Below are 18176 nucleotides of genomic sequence, written 5' to 3'. Positions count from 1 at the left end.
CACACACACACACACAATGAGTAAGAAGTTACTTTTGCCTGAATCAGTTAGGGATATAAAAATGTAAAAAAACAATAATAATAATATTAAATAATAATAAATAATAATAAATAATAATATTATTACCTCAGTTGAGAGGTTTCGGTGTGAAGCCCTTTCTGCAGCTCCTTCTGTGATTTTCGAAGACTCTCCATCTCCAGGTCCTTTTCCTCCAGCTCAGAGCGTAGCTGAGAGACGGCTGCCTGTTCCTGTAGTAGGAGTTTGTACTGTTCTGATGCTCGTTCCTTCTCCCTTGACAAAGATCCTTTTACGTCTTCAGCAATGGAGGCTTCCTGCTGTAGTTTATACTCCAACAACTCAACTGAAAAACATCAAACAGCAGCTGTGAGGGGCAAAATCTTGCAGCCGGTTATAAGATTCTAACTCCACTTAAATAAGTTTGGGCTTGACTACTTTGCCAATTTTGGATTGAGCATCAAATCACACTCACTGGGGCCAGTTAAGAACTATGTATTATTTTTTGGCTTGGTCATCAAAATGAATAGATACTTTAAAAGGGAATCTGTCATCAGGTTTTCTCGGGCGCTTTTTTGGGGGGACACCGGAAATCATGGGTTGAGAATTGCAACCAAAGAAAAAAAAAAAAAAATGGGTTCCTCCCAAGCTGGCTTCATACGACTACTGGGAACCAAGCTAGTTTAGCTTGGTGTGGGGCTCAGGGGGCAGAAATTAGTCATAAGCAACAGACCCATTTCTGCCAAGTAATTTTTACTCAAATCTTCTCTCCTCAGATAAGGTAACAGATGGGGAATGGACCACTCTGTTTTCCCAACCCAGTTGAGCAGATTTACCAGGGATCAGTCAGTATCTTCATCTGGACGGTAGAATCTTTTCTTCTCAATGCATTCTGCGTTAAAGGGAACCAACCACCAGGATTTTGCTTTATAAAGTAAAGGCAGTGCTATACTGGCGCTAGGATGCTGAATCCAGGCATACCTTTTGCTGAAATAGGAGATTATTGATTGATATTTCCGCAATCAAAGTTACAGAAATGCTCTGCACCTTTTATTGACGTGTGCAGCAGGTATAAGCCTTTGTGGGTCAGAGTCTAGGGTGTAAAGCCCTCCTCCTGTGATTTCTTTATTTAAATTTCACGCTGCACCAGCATAGTAATGATGTCTTCATTAAAATGGAGCTGGAGTTTGCACATGCACGTACCGCGATCTCCGATGCCATTTTATTGAAGACACTGGAGAGAAGACTGAGCAACGCGAGAACAGAATCCATTTTGTTCTTAGGCCATGTGCCCACGCTGTGGAAAATTCAAGGAATTTGCCGCAAATTTTTATGTTGAAATTCTGCGGATTTCTGAAAAATCCACAGTACAGAGACTAGCCAACCTTTTCTATGGCATTTTGGAACTGCTGCGCCCATGCTGCGGATGTCTCCGCAGCGGAACTAGTGCGGATTTCCCTGCGGAAAAATCTGCAGCAAGTCAATTATTCCTGCGGATTTTTCCGCAAGATCCTATACTTACCTGCCTTGATAGAAGACACCAGAGTCACTTCCTCCGGTGCAGAGGAGCGCGGTGGAGCCAGGAGCAGGCAGCAGGAGGTGGGCGGGGCCTGCACAAGCTCTGGTCATGTGACAGCCGGAGCTAGTTCAGGCCTGCCCACCTTCTCCTGCAAAGTGCAGACCGACACGGACGGAAAGTGAAGTACTCCGTGATGAAGGTAAGTATGAACTCCCCAATCACTCCAGCACTTGTTCTGCATTAAGGATGCAGTGCCGAAGCCATGGTATTGCGGATACAGAATGACCGCAGTATATCCGCAGGACATTCCGCAATACAACCGCAGCATAAAATAGACAAAGTTAAGCTGTGGTTTTCTGGGAGCTTCTGTGGAATGTCCTGCGGATACATCAGCAGCATACTTTTCCCGTGGGCACATAGCCTTATAGTTTCCATCTGGTCTTATAGCTAAGGAGGTCATAGGGTTCAGCTAACACTAATGGGCAAGGAAGTTCACATTTCTTTTCACACCCCTACTGCTCTTATTGGTGCATAGTTCAGAGGGACAAGGCCTTTGTCTGTGACCTTATATAAACTGGTCACATGTACTAATAAAGGAAAAGTCTTTTTTGAGTACACCATAGTAAGCCTGTGTGCTGTATTGATTTCCCGAGCGCTTATAGTACCAGAGGCATAAAAAGGGTGTATTTCGCTCACAGCTGCATCGGTACACGCGCAGATTTTTTTCTTTACATATCCATACATGCCCTTGCTGCTCAGTCTTCTCTGCAGCATTTTCAGTAAAATGGTGCCAGATACCACAATATGTGCATGCACAAACTCCGGCACCATTTTCATGCACTCCCTGCCGATCACAAAATACTACACCCAGAAAGCACGGCTTGTTTCTTTCCTTCCATAGGAATCATTCCAGCCTTGTTCATTCATTTCAGATTTGTTATTCAGATCTCTAAGCGGTAAATAGAGAATTTTGTTTACTTACCGTAAATTTTTTCTTATAGTTCCTTATTGGGAGACCCAGACCATGGGTGTTTAGCTTTTACCTCCGGAGGACACACAAAGTACTACACTTAAAAGTGTAGCTCCTCCCCCTGAGCTTATACACCCCCTGGTGAGCAGACCCAGCCAGTTTAGTGCAAAAGCTGAAGGAGAATAGCCACCCACAAGTAGAACAGAGCAAAAGCCGGAACAACCGGAGACTCTGTCCACGACAACAGCCGGTGAGAACACGCGAAACAAGAAAATTGCCAACAGGCAACAGGGAGGGTGCTGGGTCTCCCAATACGGAACTATAAGAAAAAGAATTTACGGTAAGTAAACAAAATTCTCTTTTTCTTTATCGTTCCTTTGGGAGACCCAGACCATGGGACGTTCTAAAGCAGTCCCTGGGTGGGAAATAAACCGAAAAAAAAGGCAAGAAGTAGGCAGAACCTAACTTCACAAATGGGCGACAGCCGCCTGAAGGATGCGTCTGCCCAAGCTCGCATCTGCCGAAGCATGAGCATGCACTTGGTAGTGCTTCGAAAAGGTATGCAGGCTAGTCCAAGTGGCAGCCTGACAGACTTGTTGAGCCGTAGCCTGGTGCCTGAAAGCCCAAGAGGCACCAACAGCTCTGGTCGAATGTGCCTTGATCCCCGGCGGGGGAGGCACCTGAGAACTCTGGTAGGAGTCCGAAATGGTCGATCTAAACCAACGGGCTAAGGTCGGCTTAGAAGCAGAGAGGCCCTTGCGCCGACCTGTGGTTAGCACAAAAAGAGAAGAAGTGCACCGCCTAAGAGCAGCGGTGCGAGACACATAGATCCGGAGCGCACGCACCAGATCCAGAGTATGCATCGCTTTTTTCAAAGCTACGAACAGGAGCCGGACAAAAGGAAGGTAGGGTAATGCCCTGGTTAAGGTGGAAAGGAGAGACCACCTTAGGAAGAAAATCCGGAGTCGGACGGAGAACCACCTTGTCTTGATGAAATACTAAAAAAGGTGACTCCGAAGAGAGCGCGGCAAAATCAGAGACTCTCCTGAGGGAAGTTATGGCCACCAGAAAAACCACTTTCTGTGAAAGACGATGCAAAGAGACCTCCCTAAGAGGCTCAAAGGGGGGTTTCTGCAAAACCGTGAGAACTAAATTAAGGTCCCAGGGATCCAAGGGCCGCCGGTAAGGCGGAATGATGTGAGACGCGCCTTGCATGAAGGTGCGGACCTGAGCCAGCCGAGCGAGACGCCGCTGGAACAGAACTGACAGAGCTGAGACTTGTCCCTTGAGAGAGTTGAGGGACAGTCCTAACTGCAGAACGGACTGTAGAAAAGACAGAAGGGTCGGCAAGGAGAATGGCCAAGGAGGGAGGATGGTCAGTAGAGCGACACCAGGACAGGAAAATTTTCCAAGTCATGGGATAGATGTTAGCGGAGGAAGACTTACGGGCCCGAGTCATAGTGGAGATGACTTCAGGAGGAATACCAGAAGCCGTCAAAATCCAGGACTCAAGAGCCACGCCGTCAATTTGAGAGCCGCAGAATTCAGGCGGAAAAACGGACCTTGTGAGAGTAGGTCGTGACGGTCCAGGAGATGCCACGGCATCTCTACGGACAGATGGAGCAGATCTGGATACCAAGCTCGCCTGGGCCAGTCCGGTACAATGAGGATGACTCGACAGCCCTCCATTCTGATCTTGCGCAGGACTCTGGGCAAGAGAGCTAGAGGGGAAAACACGTAGGACAGACGAAACTGGGACCAGTCTTGAACCAGTGCGTCCGCGGCGAATGCCTGAGGGTCGTGGGAGCGAGCCACGTAAACGGGAACCTTGTTGTTGTGACGGGATGCCATTAGGTCCACGTCCGGAGTGCCCCATTTGCGGCAGATTGACTGAGCCGGGTGCAGGGACCACTCGCCACCGTCCACGGTTTGACGGCTGAGATAATCTGCCTCCCAGTTTTCCACGCCTGGGATGTGGACTGCGGATATGGTGGACTTGGAGTCCTCCGCCCATTGAAGGATGCGTTGTACTTCCAACATCGCCAGGCGGCTGCGTGTCCCGCCTTGGTGATTGATGTAGGCAACCGCTGTCGCGTTGTCTGACTGGACTCGAATGTGCCTGCCCGCCAACAGGTGGTGAAAAGCTAGGAGAGCTAGAAGCACGGCTCTGGTTTCCAGCACATTGATTGAAAGAGCTGACTCGGACGGAGTCCAAGTGCCCTGCGCTCTGTGGTGGAGATATACCGCTCCCCAGCCGGATAGACTGGCATCCGTGGTGAGAATCACCCAGGACGGGGCCAGGAAGGAGCGCCCCTGGGACAGGGAGAGAGGCCGAAGCCACCACTGAAGAGAGCTCCTGGTTTGTGGCGACAGAGCCACTAACCTGTGTAAGGAGGAAGGCCGCTTGTCCCAACAGCGGAGAATATCCAGCTGCAGGGGGCGCAGATGCAACTGGGCAAAGGGAACAGCCTCCATGGACGCCACCATTTGACCCAGCACCTGCATCAGACGCCTGAGGGTATAACAGCGGGGCCTCAGCAGAGAGCGCACCGCTAGCTGAAGGGACTGCTGTTTGACTAAGGGCAACTTCACAAGTGCCGTCAAGGTCTCGAACTGCATCCCTAGGTACGTGAGACTCTGGGTCGGAGTCAGAGTGGATTTGGGCAGATTGACCAGCCACCCGAATTGAGCTAGAGTGGAGAGAGTGAGCGAGACACTCCGCTGACAGTCTGCGCTGGATGAAGCCTTGACTAGAAGGTCGTCCAGGTAAGGAATCACTGCCAACCCCTGGAGGTGCAGAACTGCAATCACTGCTGCCATGACCTTGGTGAATACCCGAGGGGCCGTGGCCAACCCAAAGGGGAGAGCCACGAATTGGAAGTGATCTTCTCCTACTGCAAAACGTAGCCAACGCTGGTGTGACACTGCAATTGGCACATGCAGATAGGCATCTCTGATGTCGATGGATGCCAGGAAATCCCCTTGGGTCATTGAGGCAATGACTGATCGCAGAGACTCCATGCGAAAGCGCCGCACCTGAACATGCTTGTTGAGAAGCTTCAGATCCAGGATGGGCCGGAAGGTACCGTCCTTTTTGGGAACTAGGAAGAGATTTGAGTAGAAACCTCTGAACCGTTCCCGGGCGGGAACCGGTACAATTACTCCATTGGCCTGTAAGGCTGCCACGGCCTGTGAGAAAGCGGCGGCCTTGGAGCAGGGGGGAGTTGAGAGAAAAAATCTGTTTGGCGGACTGGAAGAGAATTCTATCCTGTAGCCGTGGGAGATGATATCCCGCACCCACTGATCGGAGACGTGTTGAAACCAAGCGTCGCCAAAGTGGGAGAGCCTGCCACCGACTAAGGACGTTGCTGGAGCGGGCAGATAGTCACGAGGAGGCTGCCTTAGTGGCAGCAGCTCCTGCGGTCTTCTGTGGACGCGCTTTTGTGCGCCAGTTGGATTTCTGGTCCTTGGCTGAGTTAGCGGACGAGGCCGAGGGCTTAGAAGACGACTAGTTGGAGGAACGAAAGGAGCGAAACCTCGACTGATTCCTACCCTGGGCAGGTTTCCTGGCTTTAGTTTGAGGCATGGAAGTACTCTTCCCGCCAGTAGCTTCCTTAATAATTTCATCCAGCTGTTCTCCGAACAGCCGGGACCCAGCAAAAGGGAGCCCAGCAAGGTACTTCTTTGAAGAAGCATCTGCCTTCCACTCTCGAAGCCACAAGATTCTGCGGATAGCGAGGGAATTAGCCGAAGCCACCGCAGTGCGGTGAGAAGCCTCCAGCATGGCAGACATGGCATAGGATGAAAAGGCCGAAGCTTAGGAAGTTAAGGCATCCATTTCGGGCATAGATTCCCTGGTGAGGGAATGCATCTCCTCTAGAGAAGCAGAGATGGCCTTGAGAGCCCACACTGCTGCAAAAGTCGGAGAAAACGCGGCCCCCGCCGCTTCATAGACGGATTTGGCCAGAAAGTCAATCTGGCGGTCAGTGGAATCCTTAAGGGAAGTGCCATCAGCCACCGACACAACGGTCCGGGCTGCGAGACTAGACACCGGAGGGTCTACCTTTGGGGACTGAGCCCACTCCTTGACCACCTCAGGTGGAAAGGGAAAACGGTCATCAGAACCACGCTTTGGGAAGCGCTTGTCAGGACAGGCCCTGGGCTTGGTCACAGCGGCCTGAAAACTGGAGTGGTTAAAGAACACACTCTTTGCTCTCTTAGGCAAGGTAAACTGGTGCTTTTCTGCCAGCGAGGGTTGCTCCTCTGATACTGGCGGATTGAGATCCAGTACAGAATTAATAGAAGCAATCAAGTCACTAAGATCTGACTCACTTTCGGACAGATCAATGGGGCACATGGAGTTAGCCTCCGAGCCCCCTGTAAAGGCATCCTCCTCATCCAGCGAGTCAGCTCTGGAATCAGAGCCACGGGAGGAGGAGGGAGAGGGAACCCTGCGTCTCTTCTCAGGAGGACGGGGTCTGGGCCCTGATGATGAATCCTCTGTGAACTCCGGTCCTGAGGGACCCCTAGCAGCAGAGGCATCCTGTGAAGGGGGCTGATGCATATTCATCAACGTCCTGGACAGAAGTCCCATGGACTCAGCAAAAGACTGGGAGATAGACCTAGAAAAGGATTCTACCCAAGCCGGGGGTTCAGCCACAGGAGCAGGAGCAGCCTGAGAAACCACTGGGGGTGAGACTCCAGGCTGTGGCACCGCCAAGTTAGAGCAGGCATCACAATGTGGGAAGGTGCTCGGTTCAGGCAGCAGGAGCTTACATGCAGCACATACAGAATAAAGCTTTGGGGCCTTGCTCCTCGTGTGAGACATGCTGCTGGAGTGGGGGCTCTGCCAGAGAATGAACCCCAGAGAGTATATACAGAGGTCCACAACCGGAGACCAATTGCGGCTTACCAGACCACTGGAGCGGTGTTGTGTGCCCTCCAGATCCCGAAGCCCGGACCCCCAAGCACAGCACCTCAGCAGAGATGCTGCAGACCAGCGCTGCAATGACTGATCGCAGAGAGAACGCTGAGAAAATGGCCGCCGGAGCGAAGAGAGGGGCCGGGACTTTCTTGAGGAGCGGGATCTGGAGGGCCATAGAGACCTACAGGGGAGGGGACACAGCAGTGGGGAGTGTCCCTCCCCTGTACAAAACGGCCGCCGGGAGGAGCCGAGCCTGTCCCTCTACATGAGTGACATGCGAGGGCAGTGAAACAGAAAATAGGCCTCCGGCTAAGCCGGGGCCCAAATTTGAGCGGCGCGGCCGACGCGCAGGCACCATCGGCGCGATTCTCAGGCGACAGCTAGAGAACCCGCCGGAAATGTCAGTAAACACAATAAGCACACTCTCCCCCAACAATAAAGTACAGGGACTCCGAAATCTAAACGTTTCAGTACTTAGCTGCTGAGACGCAGGGCCAAGTCCCTGGGGATGAGTGCTCCGGTCCAGCAGGGTCCTGAAGGGCTGCGGATGGAGACCGGTCTCCTGCCAAGCATGGAGACCGTGCTGGCTCCCTCTTCAAGCCAGAGCCCAGGAGGGATGGTGAAGGAGCACGGCATGTAAGGCTCCAGCCTAGGAATCAACCTTACAACACCGCCGACACAGTGGGGTGAGAAGGGACATGCCGGGGGTCCAGACGTGGACCCCACTCTTCAATCTCGTTCCAAAAGGAAAAATTCAGATGAGAATGCATGTGTGGATGTATGCCTCCTGAACACAAAGCGATAAACTGGCTGGGTCTGCTCACCAGGGGGTGTATAAGCTCAGAGGGAGGAGCTACACTTTTAAGTGTAGTACTTTGTGTGTCCTCCAGAGGCAGAAGCTAAACACCCATGGTCTGGGTCTCCCAAAGGAACGATAAAGAAATAGCTTTTTATTGTTTTGAGCATTTGTTGGGAAAAAAGAGAATTTTGTTTACTTACCGTAAATTCTTTTTCTTATAGTTCCGACATGGGAGACCCAGACCATGGGTGTATAGCTACTGCCTCCGGAGGACACACAAAGTACTACACTCAAAACGTGTAGCTCCTCCCTCCGGGCTATATACACCCCCTGGATGACAATCTAAACAGTACAGTGCAAAAGCTGAAGGAGGACATCAACCCATAAGTAGAGATAGAGTAAAACTCGGAAAAAAAACGGAACCTCTGTCTACAACAACAGCCGGTGAAACACACGGAACAAGAACTGCCAACAGGCAACAGGGAGGGTGCTGGGTCTCCCATGTCGGAACTATAAGAAAAAGAATTTACGGTAAGTAAACAAAATTCTCTTTTTCTTTATCGTTCCTTATGGGAGACCCAGACCATGGGACGTCTCAAAGCAGTCCATGGGTGGGAAGAAACCAAACTGAGAAGTAGGCAAAACCTAACTTCACAAATGGGCGACAGCCGCCTGAAGGATGCGCCTGCCCAAGCTCGCATCTGCCGAAGCATGAGCATGCACTTGGTAGTGCTTCGAAAAGGTGTGCAGACTAGACCAAGTGGCAGCCTGACAAACCTGCTGAGCCGTAGCCTGGTGCCTGAAAGCCCAGGAGGCACCGACAGCTCTGGTCGAGTGCGCCTTAATCCCCGGCGGTGGAGGCACCTGAGAACACTGGTAGGCATCAGAGATGGCCGACCTAATCCAACGAGCTAGGGTCGGCTTAGAAGCCAAGAGACCCTTGCGCTGACCCGTGGTTAGCACAAAAAGTGAGGTGCACCGCCTAAAAGCGGCGGTGCGTGACACATAGATTCGGAGCGCCCGCACCAAATCCAAGGTATGCAACGCCTTCTCAAAGCGATGCACAGGGGCCGGACAAAGGGAAGGCAATGAAATGTCCTGGTTAAGGTGGAAAGAAGACACCACCTTAGGGAGAAAATCCGGAGTCGGACGGAGAACCACCTTGTCTTGGTGAAACACCAAGAAAGGCGACTCCGAAGAGAGCGCAGCCAAATCAGAGACTCTCCGGAGAGAAGTTATGGCTACTAGAAAAACCACTTTCTGTGAAAGTCTAAACAAGGGAACCTCCCTAAGAGGCTCAAAAGGGGGTTTCTGTAAGGCCGTGAGGACCAGATTAAGATCCCAGGGATCCAAAGGCCGCCGGTAAGGAGGAATGATGTGAGATGCGCCCTGCATGAAGGTGCGCACCTGAGCCAGTCGGGCGATACGCCGCTGGAATAATACCGACAGAGCCGACACCTGTCCCTTGAGAGAATTGAGGGACAGTCCTAGCTGCAGACCGGACTGTAGAAAAGACAGGATGGTCGGCAAAGAGAACGGCCAAGGAGCATGGCCGGAAGAGCGGCACCAGGACAGGAAAATCTTCCAAGTCCTGTGGTAAATCTTGGCCGATGAAGACTTCCGAGCCTGAGTCATAGTGGAAATGACCTCAGAAGGAATGCCTGAAGCCGTCAGGATCCAGGTCTCAAGAGCCACGCCGTCAATTTGAGAGCCGCAGAATTCTGGCGGAAAAACGGACCTTGAGAGAGAAGGTCTGGGCGGTCCGGGAGATGCCACGGCATTTCGACGGACAGACGGAGCAGATCTGGGTACCAAGCTCGCCTGGGCCAGTCCGGAGCAATAATTATGACCCGACGGCCCTCCACCCTGATCTTGCGCAGAACCCTGGGCAAGAGAGCTAGAGGGGGGGAACACATAGGCCAGACGGAACTGAGACCAATCTTGAACCAGTGCGTCCGCTGCGAAGGCCTGAGGATCGTGGGAGCGAGCCACGTAAACCGGGACCTTGTTGTTGTGCCGGGATGCCATTAGATCCACTTCCGGAGTGCCCCACTTGCGGCAGATGGACCTGAACACCGCCGGATGCAGGGCCCACTCGCCGCTGTCCACGGTTTGACGGCTGAGATAATCGGCCTCCCAGTTTTCTACGCCTGGGATGTGGACTGCGGATATGGTGGACTTGGAGTCCTCCACCCATTGAAGGATGCGTTGAACCTCCAACATCGCCAGGCGGCTGCGAGTCCCGCCTTGGTGATTGATGTAGGCAACCGCTGTCGCGTTGTCCGACTGGACTCGAATGTGCTTGCCCGCCAACAGGCGGTGAAAGGCAACGAGAGCTAGAAGAACAGCCCTGATTTCCAGCACATTGATCGAGAGGGCAGATTCAGACGGAGTCCAAGTGCCCTGTGCTCGGTGGTGGAGAAACACTGCTCCCCAGCCGGAGAGACTGGCATCCGTGGTGAGGATCACCCAGGACGGAGTCAGGAAGGAGCGTCCCTGAGACAGAGAGAGGGGCCGAAGCCACCACTGAAGAGAGCTCCTGGTCTGAGGCGACAGAGCCACTAGCCTGTGCAAGGAAGAGGTCCGCTTGTCCCAACAGCGGAGAATGTCCAGCTGCAGGGGACGCAGATGAAACTGGGCAAAGGGAACCGCTTCCATTGACGCCACCATCTGACCCAGCACCTGCATGAGGTGCCTGATGGAATGACGGCGGGGCTGCAACAGAGAGCGCACCGCCCGATGAAGAGACTGCTGTTTGGCTAAGGGCAGCTTCACAAGTGCCGGAAGAGTCTCGAATTGCATCCCTAGGTACGCGAGTTCCTGGGTCGGGGACAGAGTGGACTTGGTCAGATTGACAAGCCACCCGAATTGAACAAGCGTGGCGAGAGTGAGCGAGACACTCCGCTGACAGTCTGCACTGGATGAGGCCTTGACAAGAAGGTCGTCCAGGTAAGGAATCACTGCCAACCCCTGGAGATGCAGGACCGCTACCACTGCTGCCATGACCTTGGTAAAAACACGAGGGGCCGTGGCTAACCCGAAGGGGAGAGCCACGAATTGGAAATGTTCCTCTCCGATTGCAAAGCGTAGCCAACGCTTGTGTGAAACCGCAATAGGCACATGCAGATAGGCATCTCTGATGTCGATGGATGCTAGAAAATCTCCTTGGGTCATTGAAGCAATGACCGATCTCAGAGACTCCATGCGAAAGCGCCGCACCTGAACGTGCTTGTTGAGAAGCTTGAGATCCAGGATGGGCCAGAAGGAACCGTCCTTCTTGGGGACTAGGAAGAGGTTTGAGTAGAAACCTCTGAACCGTTCCCGGGCGGGAACCGGTACAATTACTCCGTTGGCCTGCAAGGATGCCACGGCCTGAGAGAAGGCGGCGGCCTTGGAGCAGGGGGAAGCAGACAGAAAAAATCTGTTTGGCGGGCTGGAAGAAAATTCTATCCTGTAGCCGTGGGAGATGATATCCCGCACCCACTGATCGGAGACGTGTTGAAACCACACGTCGCCAAAGTGGGAGAGCCTGCCACCGACCAAGGACGTTGCTGGCACGGCCAGATAGTCAAGAGGAGACTGCCTTGGTGGCAGTGGCTCCTCCGCTCTTCTGAGGACGCGGCTTCGCGCGCCAGTTCGGTTTACGATCCTTGGCTGAGGTAGTGGACGAAGCTGAGGGCTTAGAGGAGGACCAGTTAGAGGAACGAAAGGAACGAAACCTCGACTGGTTCCTGCCCTGGACAGGTTTCCTGGTTTTAATTTGTGGCAAGGAAGTACTCTTCCCGTCAGTAGCTTCCTTGATAATTTCATCCAGTTGTTCGCCGAACAGCCGGGACCCAGCAAAGGGGAGCCCAGCAAGGTACTTCTTAGAAGAAGCGTCTGCTTTCCACTCTCGAAGCCACAAGATCCTGCGGATCGCGAGAGAATTAGCGGAAGCCACCGCCGTGCGGTGAGAAGCCTCTAGAATGGCAGACATGGCGTAGGATGAAAAAACCGAAGCCTGGGAAGTTAAGGCAACCATCTCGGGTATAGAGTCCCTGGCGAGGGAATGTATCTCCGCCAGAGAGGCAGAGACTGCCTTAAGAGCCCACACTGCTGCAAAAGACGGGGAGAACGAGGCTCCTGCCGCCTCATATACAGATTTGGCCAGAAGGTCAACCTGGCGGTCAGTGGGGTCCTTAAGAGAGGTGCCATCGGCCACAGAAACGACTGTCCGGGCTGAGATTCTAGACACCGGAGGGTCCACCTTTGGGGACTGAGCCCACTCCTTAACCACCTCAGGTGGAAAGGGAAAACGGTCATCAGAACTACGCTTTGGAAAGCGTTTGTCAGGACAGGCCCTGGGTTTGGTAACAGTGGCCTGAAAGCTGGAGTGGTTAAAAAAAACGTACTCCTAGCTCTCTTAGGATAGGTAAACTGGTGAATCTCTATCAGAGAAGCTTGTTCCTCTGACACTGGTGGATTAAGGTTCAGTACGGAGTTAATGGATGCAATTAAATCACTAACATCCGCATCACCCTCAGATAAGTCAATGGGGTACATAGAGGTAGCGTCTGAGCCCACAGTAAAAGTATCCTCCTCGCCCTGCACCTCAGCTCGTGAATCAGAGCCGTGGGACGAGGAAGGAGAAGGGTCCCTGCGTCTCCGTTTAGGGGGACGGGGTCCTAAAACATGTTCTGAGAGCTCTGCAGAGCTCGGAGCAGCAGAGGCACCCTGAGAAGGGGGCTGATGCATGGTCAGCAGAGTTCGGGACAGCTGTCCCATAGAGTCGGCAAAAGACTGGGAAATAGCACTGGAAAAAGATGCTACCCAAGCCGGGGGTTCAGCCACCGGGGCAGGAGCGGCCGGGGGGACCCCTGAAGAGGCTCCAGGCTGAGGCACCACCATGTTAGAACAGGCATCACAATGTGGGTATGTGCTCGGTTCAGGCAATATGAGCTTACATGCAGTGCATATAGCGTACAGCTTTGCAGCCTTGCTCCTAGTGAGAGACATGCTGCTGAGGTGGAGGCTCTGCAGTAAATAATACACTCCAATAGAATGACTCCCTGAGAGTGTATAATAAAGCCCACAACCTGAGGTTGTGGCTTACCAGACAGCTTTCTGTGTGCCCTCCGGATTCCACAGCTCAGACCCCCAGTGTATGCAGCAGCAGCAGCAGCCAACGCCGATCAGTGTGAGGACGCTGAGAAAATGGCGCTGGAGAGAGGAGGGGGGGGGGCGGGGATTAGCCCAAGAGCGGGAATCCGGAGGGCCAAGGAGAGATACAGGGGAGGGAAACATCTCCTCAGAGAGGAGTGTCCTCCCCTCTGCTGAACGCCGGTGGGCGGCGCCGCACTGCTCCCCTACAAAAACTGACATGCAGAGGGAATGAAACCGAAACTAGGCCGCGACTGAAGCCGGGGCCTAGATTTTTACATGCGGCCGACGAGCAGGCACCCTCGGCGCGGTTCTCAGGAAAAACCTAGAGAACCGGACGGAAAACACAGCAGAGTTACAAAACACACTCTCCCCATAATAAATGTGCCTGGGACCCCTGAGAAACGTCTCAATACTTAGCTTTTGAGACGCAGGGCCAAGTCCCTGAGCAAAGGGTAAACGCTCCGTCCGGCAGGAACCTGACAGGGCTGCGGATGGAGACCGGTCTCCTGCAAGGCAGAGAGGACCGAGATGGCTCCCACTTCAAGCCAGAGCCCGAGGGATGGTGAAGGAGCGCGGCATGTGAAGGCTCCAGCCTTATAAGTCAACCTTAACAGCACCGCCGACACAGTGGGGTGAGAAGGGACATGCCGGGAGTCCAGACTGGACCCGCTTTTCTTCCATATCTTTGAAATCAAAAATCTTAAAAATGAAAAATCAGAAAATGCATGTGTGTGTGACCTCCTGAACACAAAGCATTGAACTGGTTAGATTGTCATCCAGGGGGTGTATATAGCCCGGAGGGAGGAGCTACACGTTTTGAGTGTAGTACTTTGTGTGTCCTCCGGAGGCAGTAGCTATACACCCATGGTCTGGGTCTCCCATAAGGAACGATGAAGAAATTACATGTTGCTATTCATTATAATACAGTGTCACCTATAGGTTGTACACTATATGGCTCTCACATGTCTAATCTGTAGTTTTAGTTAAAGACCATTTCCTCACCTTGTCTGCGTAGTTGGTGTTCTCGAGAATGTCCTTTTTCCTCAGTGCTGGTAAAAGTGTCTTGCAGTTTTTGAAGTTTTTCCTGATTTTGCAGATGAGCCATACGCAACTGGGATCGAAGGTCCTGAATTTCAGAGACAAGGCTACTACGATCTACAGCAAGGACATGTTCCAGGACAAGACGTTTCTGCTCCTCCTGCAAAAAGGATTTTAAGACTTGACGTGTACTGGTTAAATATCCTGAGACCCCCATTGAATAATAAAAATGCTCATCAGTTTTGTATGGGCTCTGTGTACAGGCTCCCAGCTATTCTGTACACCGCACAGTATGCAAGTCATGCTGGAGCTCTGCGCTTGTGCCTTTTGAGTAGCATACTGCAGAGCTGTATTTTTATTTTTTTTGAGCGATCATCGGACTCTACAAATATATGACATGATGCAAAGGAAGGAGAAACTAAGGGGGACCGGTCATTAAATTAATCACAAAATCAGAGTCTGGCTGCGCAATTGCAGAAGTGTACATTTTACTCAAACACTGTGTCATTTCTGAGAAAACTGTTCAAAAAGTTGTCCTGGAACTATAGGGAGACCTGATTAACAGTACTATGTTCACAGCAGGCTTCTTCCCGCTCAGCTCCCATTAATCCCTCTTGAGCGTCAATTGAGAGATTTAGCAAACAGGAGAAGGGTGGAGAAAGATAAGATGGGGACCACATCAGCCTAGTGAGGCCCCACCGCAGTATTTCAGAGTGAAACGTACCTTGCTGCAATCTCACAGACCGGCTCCAATTCATGCTGCTAGTGGTTCGGTCTACATGGACCATATGATGGGGAAATGTACTGTATATACACTTTAATATAAGCCGAGCTTTTCAGCCCATTTTTTTTTTTTTATGCTGAAAACGCCCCCCCACCCCTCAGCTTATACTCAAGTGAGGATCCCATAAAACATTCTCACCTGTCCTCCGTTCCTGCGGTGTCTTCTTCAGTCGAGAGTGATGGATAATATCGCGATCTTTTTTGCACTTTGAAATGCGTAAAAATAAACCACAGCTGATAACTCATGATCGTGGACTCGTCATCCTTATACTAGAGGGGCAGCGCAAGAAGAAGGGAATTTTGTTACTTACCGTAAATTCCTTTTCTTCTAGCTCTTATTGGGAGACCCAGACGATTGGGGTATAGCTACTGCCCTCTGGAGGCCACACAAAGCACTACACTAAAAGTGCAAGGCCCCTCCCTCTCTGGCTATACCCCCCCGTGGTATCACGGGTACTCCAGTTTTAGTGCCAAAGCAAGAAGGAGGAAGCCAACAACTGGTTTAAACAAATTAACTCCGAGTAACATCGGAGAACTGAAAAAACCGTTCAACATGAACAACATGTGTACCCGCAAACAGCAAAAACAATCCCGAAGGACAACAGGGCGGGTGCTGGGTCTCCCAATAAGAGCTAGAAGAAAAGGAATTTACGGTAAGTAACAAAATTCCCTTCTTCTTCAGCGCTCTATTGGGAGACCCAGACGATTGGGACGTCCAAAAGCTGTCCCTGGGTGGGTAAAGAAATACCTCATGTTAGAGCTGCAAAACAGCCCCCCCCTACGGGGATGTCACTGCCGCCTGCAGGACTCTTCTACCTAAGCTGGCATCCGCCGAAGCATAGGTATGCACCTGATAATGCTTGGTGAACGTGTGCAGACTCGACCAGGTAGCCGCCTGACACACCTGTTGAGCCGAAGCCTGGTGCCGTAATGCCCAGGACGCACCTACGGCTCTGGTTGAGTGGGCTTTTAGCCCTGAAGGAACCGGAAGCCCAGCAGAACGGTAGGCCTCTATAATTGGTTCTTTGATCCATCGAGCCAAGGTGGCTTTAGAAGCCTGCAACCCCTTGCGCGGACCGGCGACAAGGACAAAAAGTGCATCGGAACGGCGCATGGGCGCCGTGCGGGAAATGTAGATCCTGAGTGCTCTCACCAGATCTAGCAAACGCAAGTCCCTTTCATACCGGTGAACCGGATGAGGATAAAAGGAAGGCAATGATATATCCTGATTAAGATGAAACGAGGATACGACCTTAGGGAGAAACTCCGGAATGGGGCGCAGCACAACCTTGTCCTGGTGGAACACCAAGAAGGGAGCCTTGGATGACAGAGCAGCCAGCTCAGACACTCGCCGAAGCGATGTGATCGCAACAAGAAACGCCACTTTCTGTGACAGGCGAGAAAAAGAAACTTCTTTGAGAGGCTCGAAGGGCGGCTTCTGGAGAGCCACTAGTACCCTGTTCAGATCCCATGGTTCCAACGGCCGCTTGTACGGGGGCACAATATGACAGACCCCCTGCAGGAACGTGCGCACCTTAGGAAGACGTGCTAGACGCTTCTGAAAAAACACGGATAGTGCCGAGACTTGCCCTTTAAGGGAGCCGAGCGACAAGCCCTTTTCCAACCCTGATTGCAGGAAAGATAGAAAAGTGGGCAATGCAAATGGCCAGGGAGACACTCCCTGAGCAGAGCACCAGGTTAAGAAAATCTTCCACGTTCTGTGGTAGATCTTAGCAGAAGTTGACTTCCTAGCTTGTCTCATTGTGGCTACCACTCCCTGGGATAATCCTGTTGACGATAGGATCCAGGACTCAATGGCCACACAGTCAGGTTCAGGGCCGCAGAATTCTGATGGAAAAACGGCCCTTGAGACAGCAGGTCTGGACGGTCTGGAAGCGACCACGGTCGGCCGACCGTGAGATGCCACAGATCCGGATACCACGATCTCCTCGGCCAGTCTGGGGCGACGAGTATGATGCGGCTGCAATCGGATCTGATCTTGCGTAGTACTCTGGGCAAGAGTGCCAGAGGCGGGAATACATATGGGAGGCGGAAGTGCGACCAATCTTGCACCAAGGCGTCTGCCGCCAGCGCTCTTTGATCTCGCGACCGCGCCATGAATGCCGGGACCTTGTTGTTGTGCCGAGACGCCATTAGGTCGACGTCCGGCACTCCCCATCGGCGACAGATTTCCTGAAACACGTCCGGGTGAAGGGACCATTCCCCCGCGTCCATGCCCTGGCGACTGAGGAAGTCTGCTTCCCAGTTTTCTACGCCCGGGATGTGAACTGCGGATATGGTGGATGCTCTTTCCTCCACCCACATCAGAATGCGCCGGACTTCCTGAAAGGCTTGCCGGCTGCGCGTCCCTCCTTGGTGGTTGATGTATGCCACCGCTGTGGAGTTGTCCGATTGGATTCGGATCTGCTTTCCTTCCAGCCACTGTTGGAAGGCCAGTAGAGCAAGATACACTGCTCTGATCTCCAGAACATTGATCTGAAGGGTGGACTCCTGCTGAGTCCACGTCCCCTGAGCCCTGTGGTGTAGAAACACTGCTCCCCACCCCGACAGACTCGCATCTGTCGTGACTACTGCCCAGGATGGGGGCAGGAAGGATCTTCCCTGAGACAATGAGGTGGGAAGGAGCCACCATTGCAGAGAGTCCTTGGCCGTCTGGGAAAGAGAGACTTTCCTGTCTAGGGAAGTCGTCTTCCCGTCCCATTGGCGGAGAATGTCCCATTGAAGTGGACGCAGATGAAACTGCGCAAAGGGAACTGCTTCCATGGCTGCCACCATCTTCCCTAGGAAGTGCATGAGGCGCCGTAAGGGGTGCGACTGGCCCTGAAGGAGCGATTGCACCCCTGTCTGTAGGGACCGCTGCTTGTTTAGCGGAAGCTTCACTCTCGCTGCTCGAGTATGAAACTCCATGCCAAGATACGTTAGTGACTGTGTCGGTGACAGATTTGACTTTGGAAAGTTGATGATC

General features: G+C 52.4%; 1 protein-coding gene across 5 annotated transcripts in view; it reads right to left on the bottom strand.

The window, feature by feature from the left end:
- The window catches only part of PCNT (pericentrin), a 432670-nt gene that overhangs the window by 45543 nt on the left and 368951 nt on the right, over positions 1–18176 (bottom strand). For all 5 annotated transcript variants that reach the window (XM_075317440.1, XM_075317436.1, XM_075317438.1 and 2 more), the window contains 2 exons: positions 14372–14567; positions 127–361 (listed from right to left, as the gene is read on the bottom strand). In XM_075317440.1, the coding sequence (XP_075173555.1) occupies positions 127–361; positions 14372–14567 (431 nt within the window). The remainder of the gene's footprint in view (positions 1–126; positions 362–14371; positions 14568–18176) is intronic.

The sequence above is a fragment of the Anomaloglossus baeobatrachus genome, chromosome 7 (assembly GCF_048569485.1).
Source record: "Anomaloglossus baeobatrachus isolate aAnoBae1 chromosome 7, aAnoBae1.hap1, whole genome shotgun sequence".
NCBI classification, from domain to species: Eukaryota; Metazoa; Chordata; class Amphibia; order Anura; family Aromobatidae; genus Anomaloglossus; species Anomaloglossus baeobatrachus.
The sequence above is the reverse complement of the archived record's forward strand: the minus strand, read 5'-3'. Positions and strand labels throughout refer to the sequence as shown.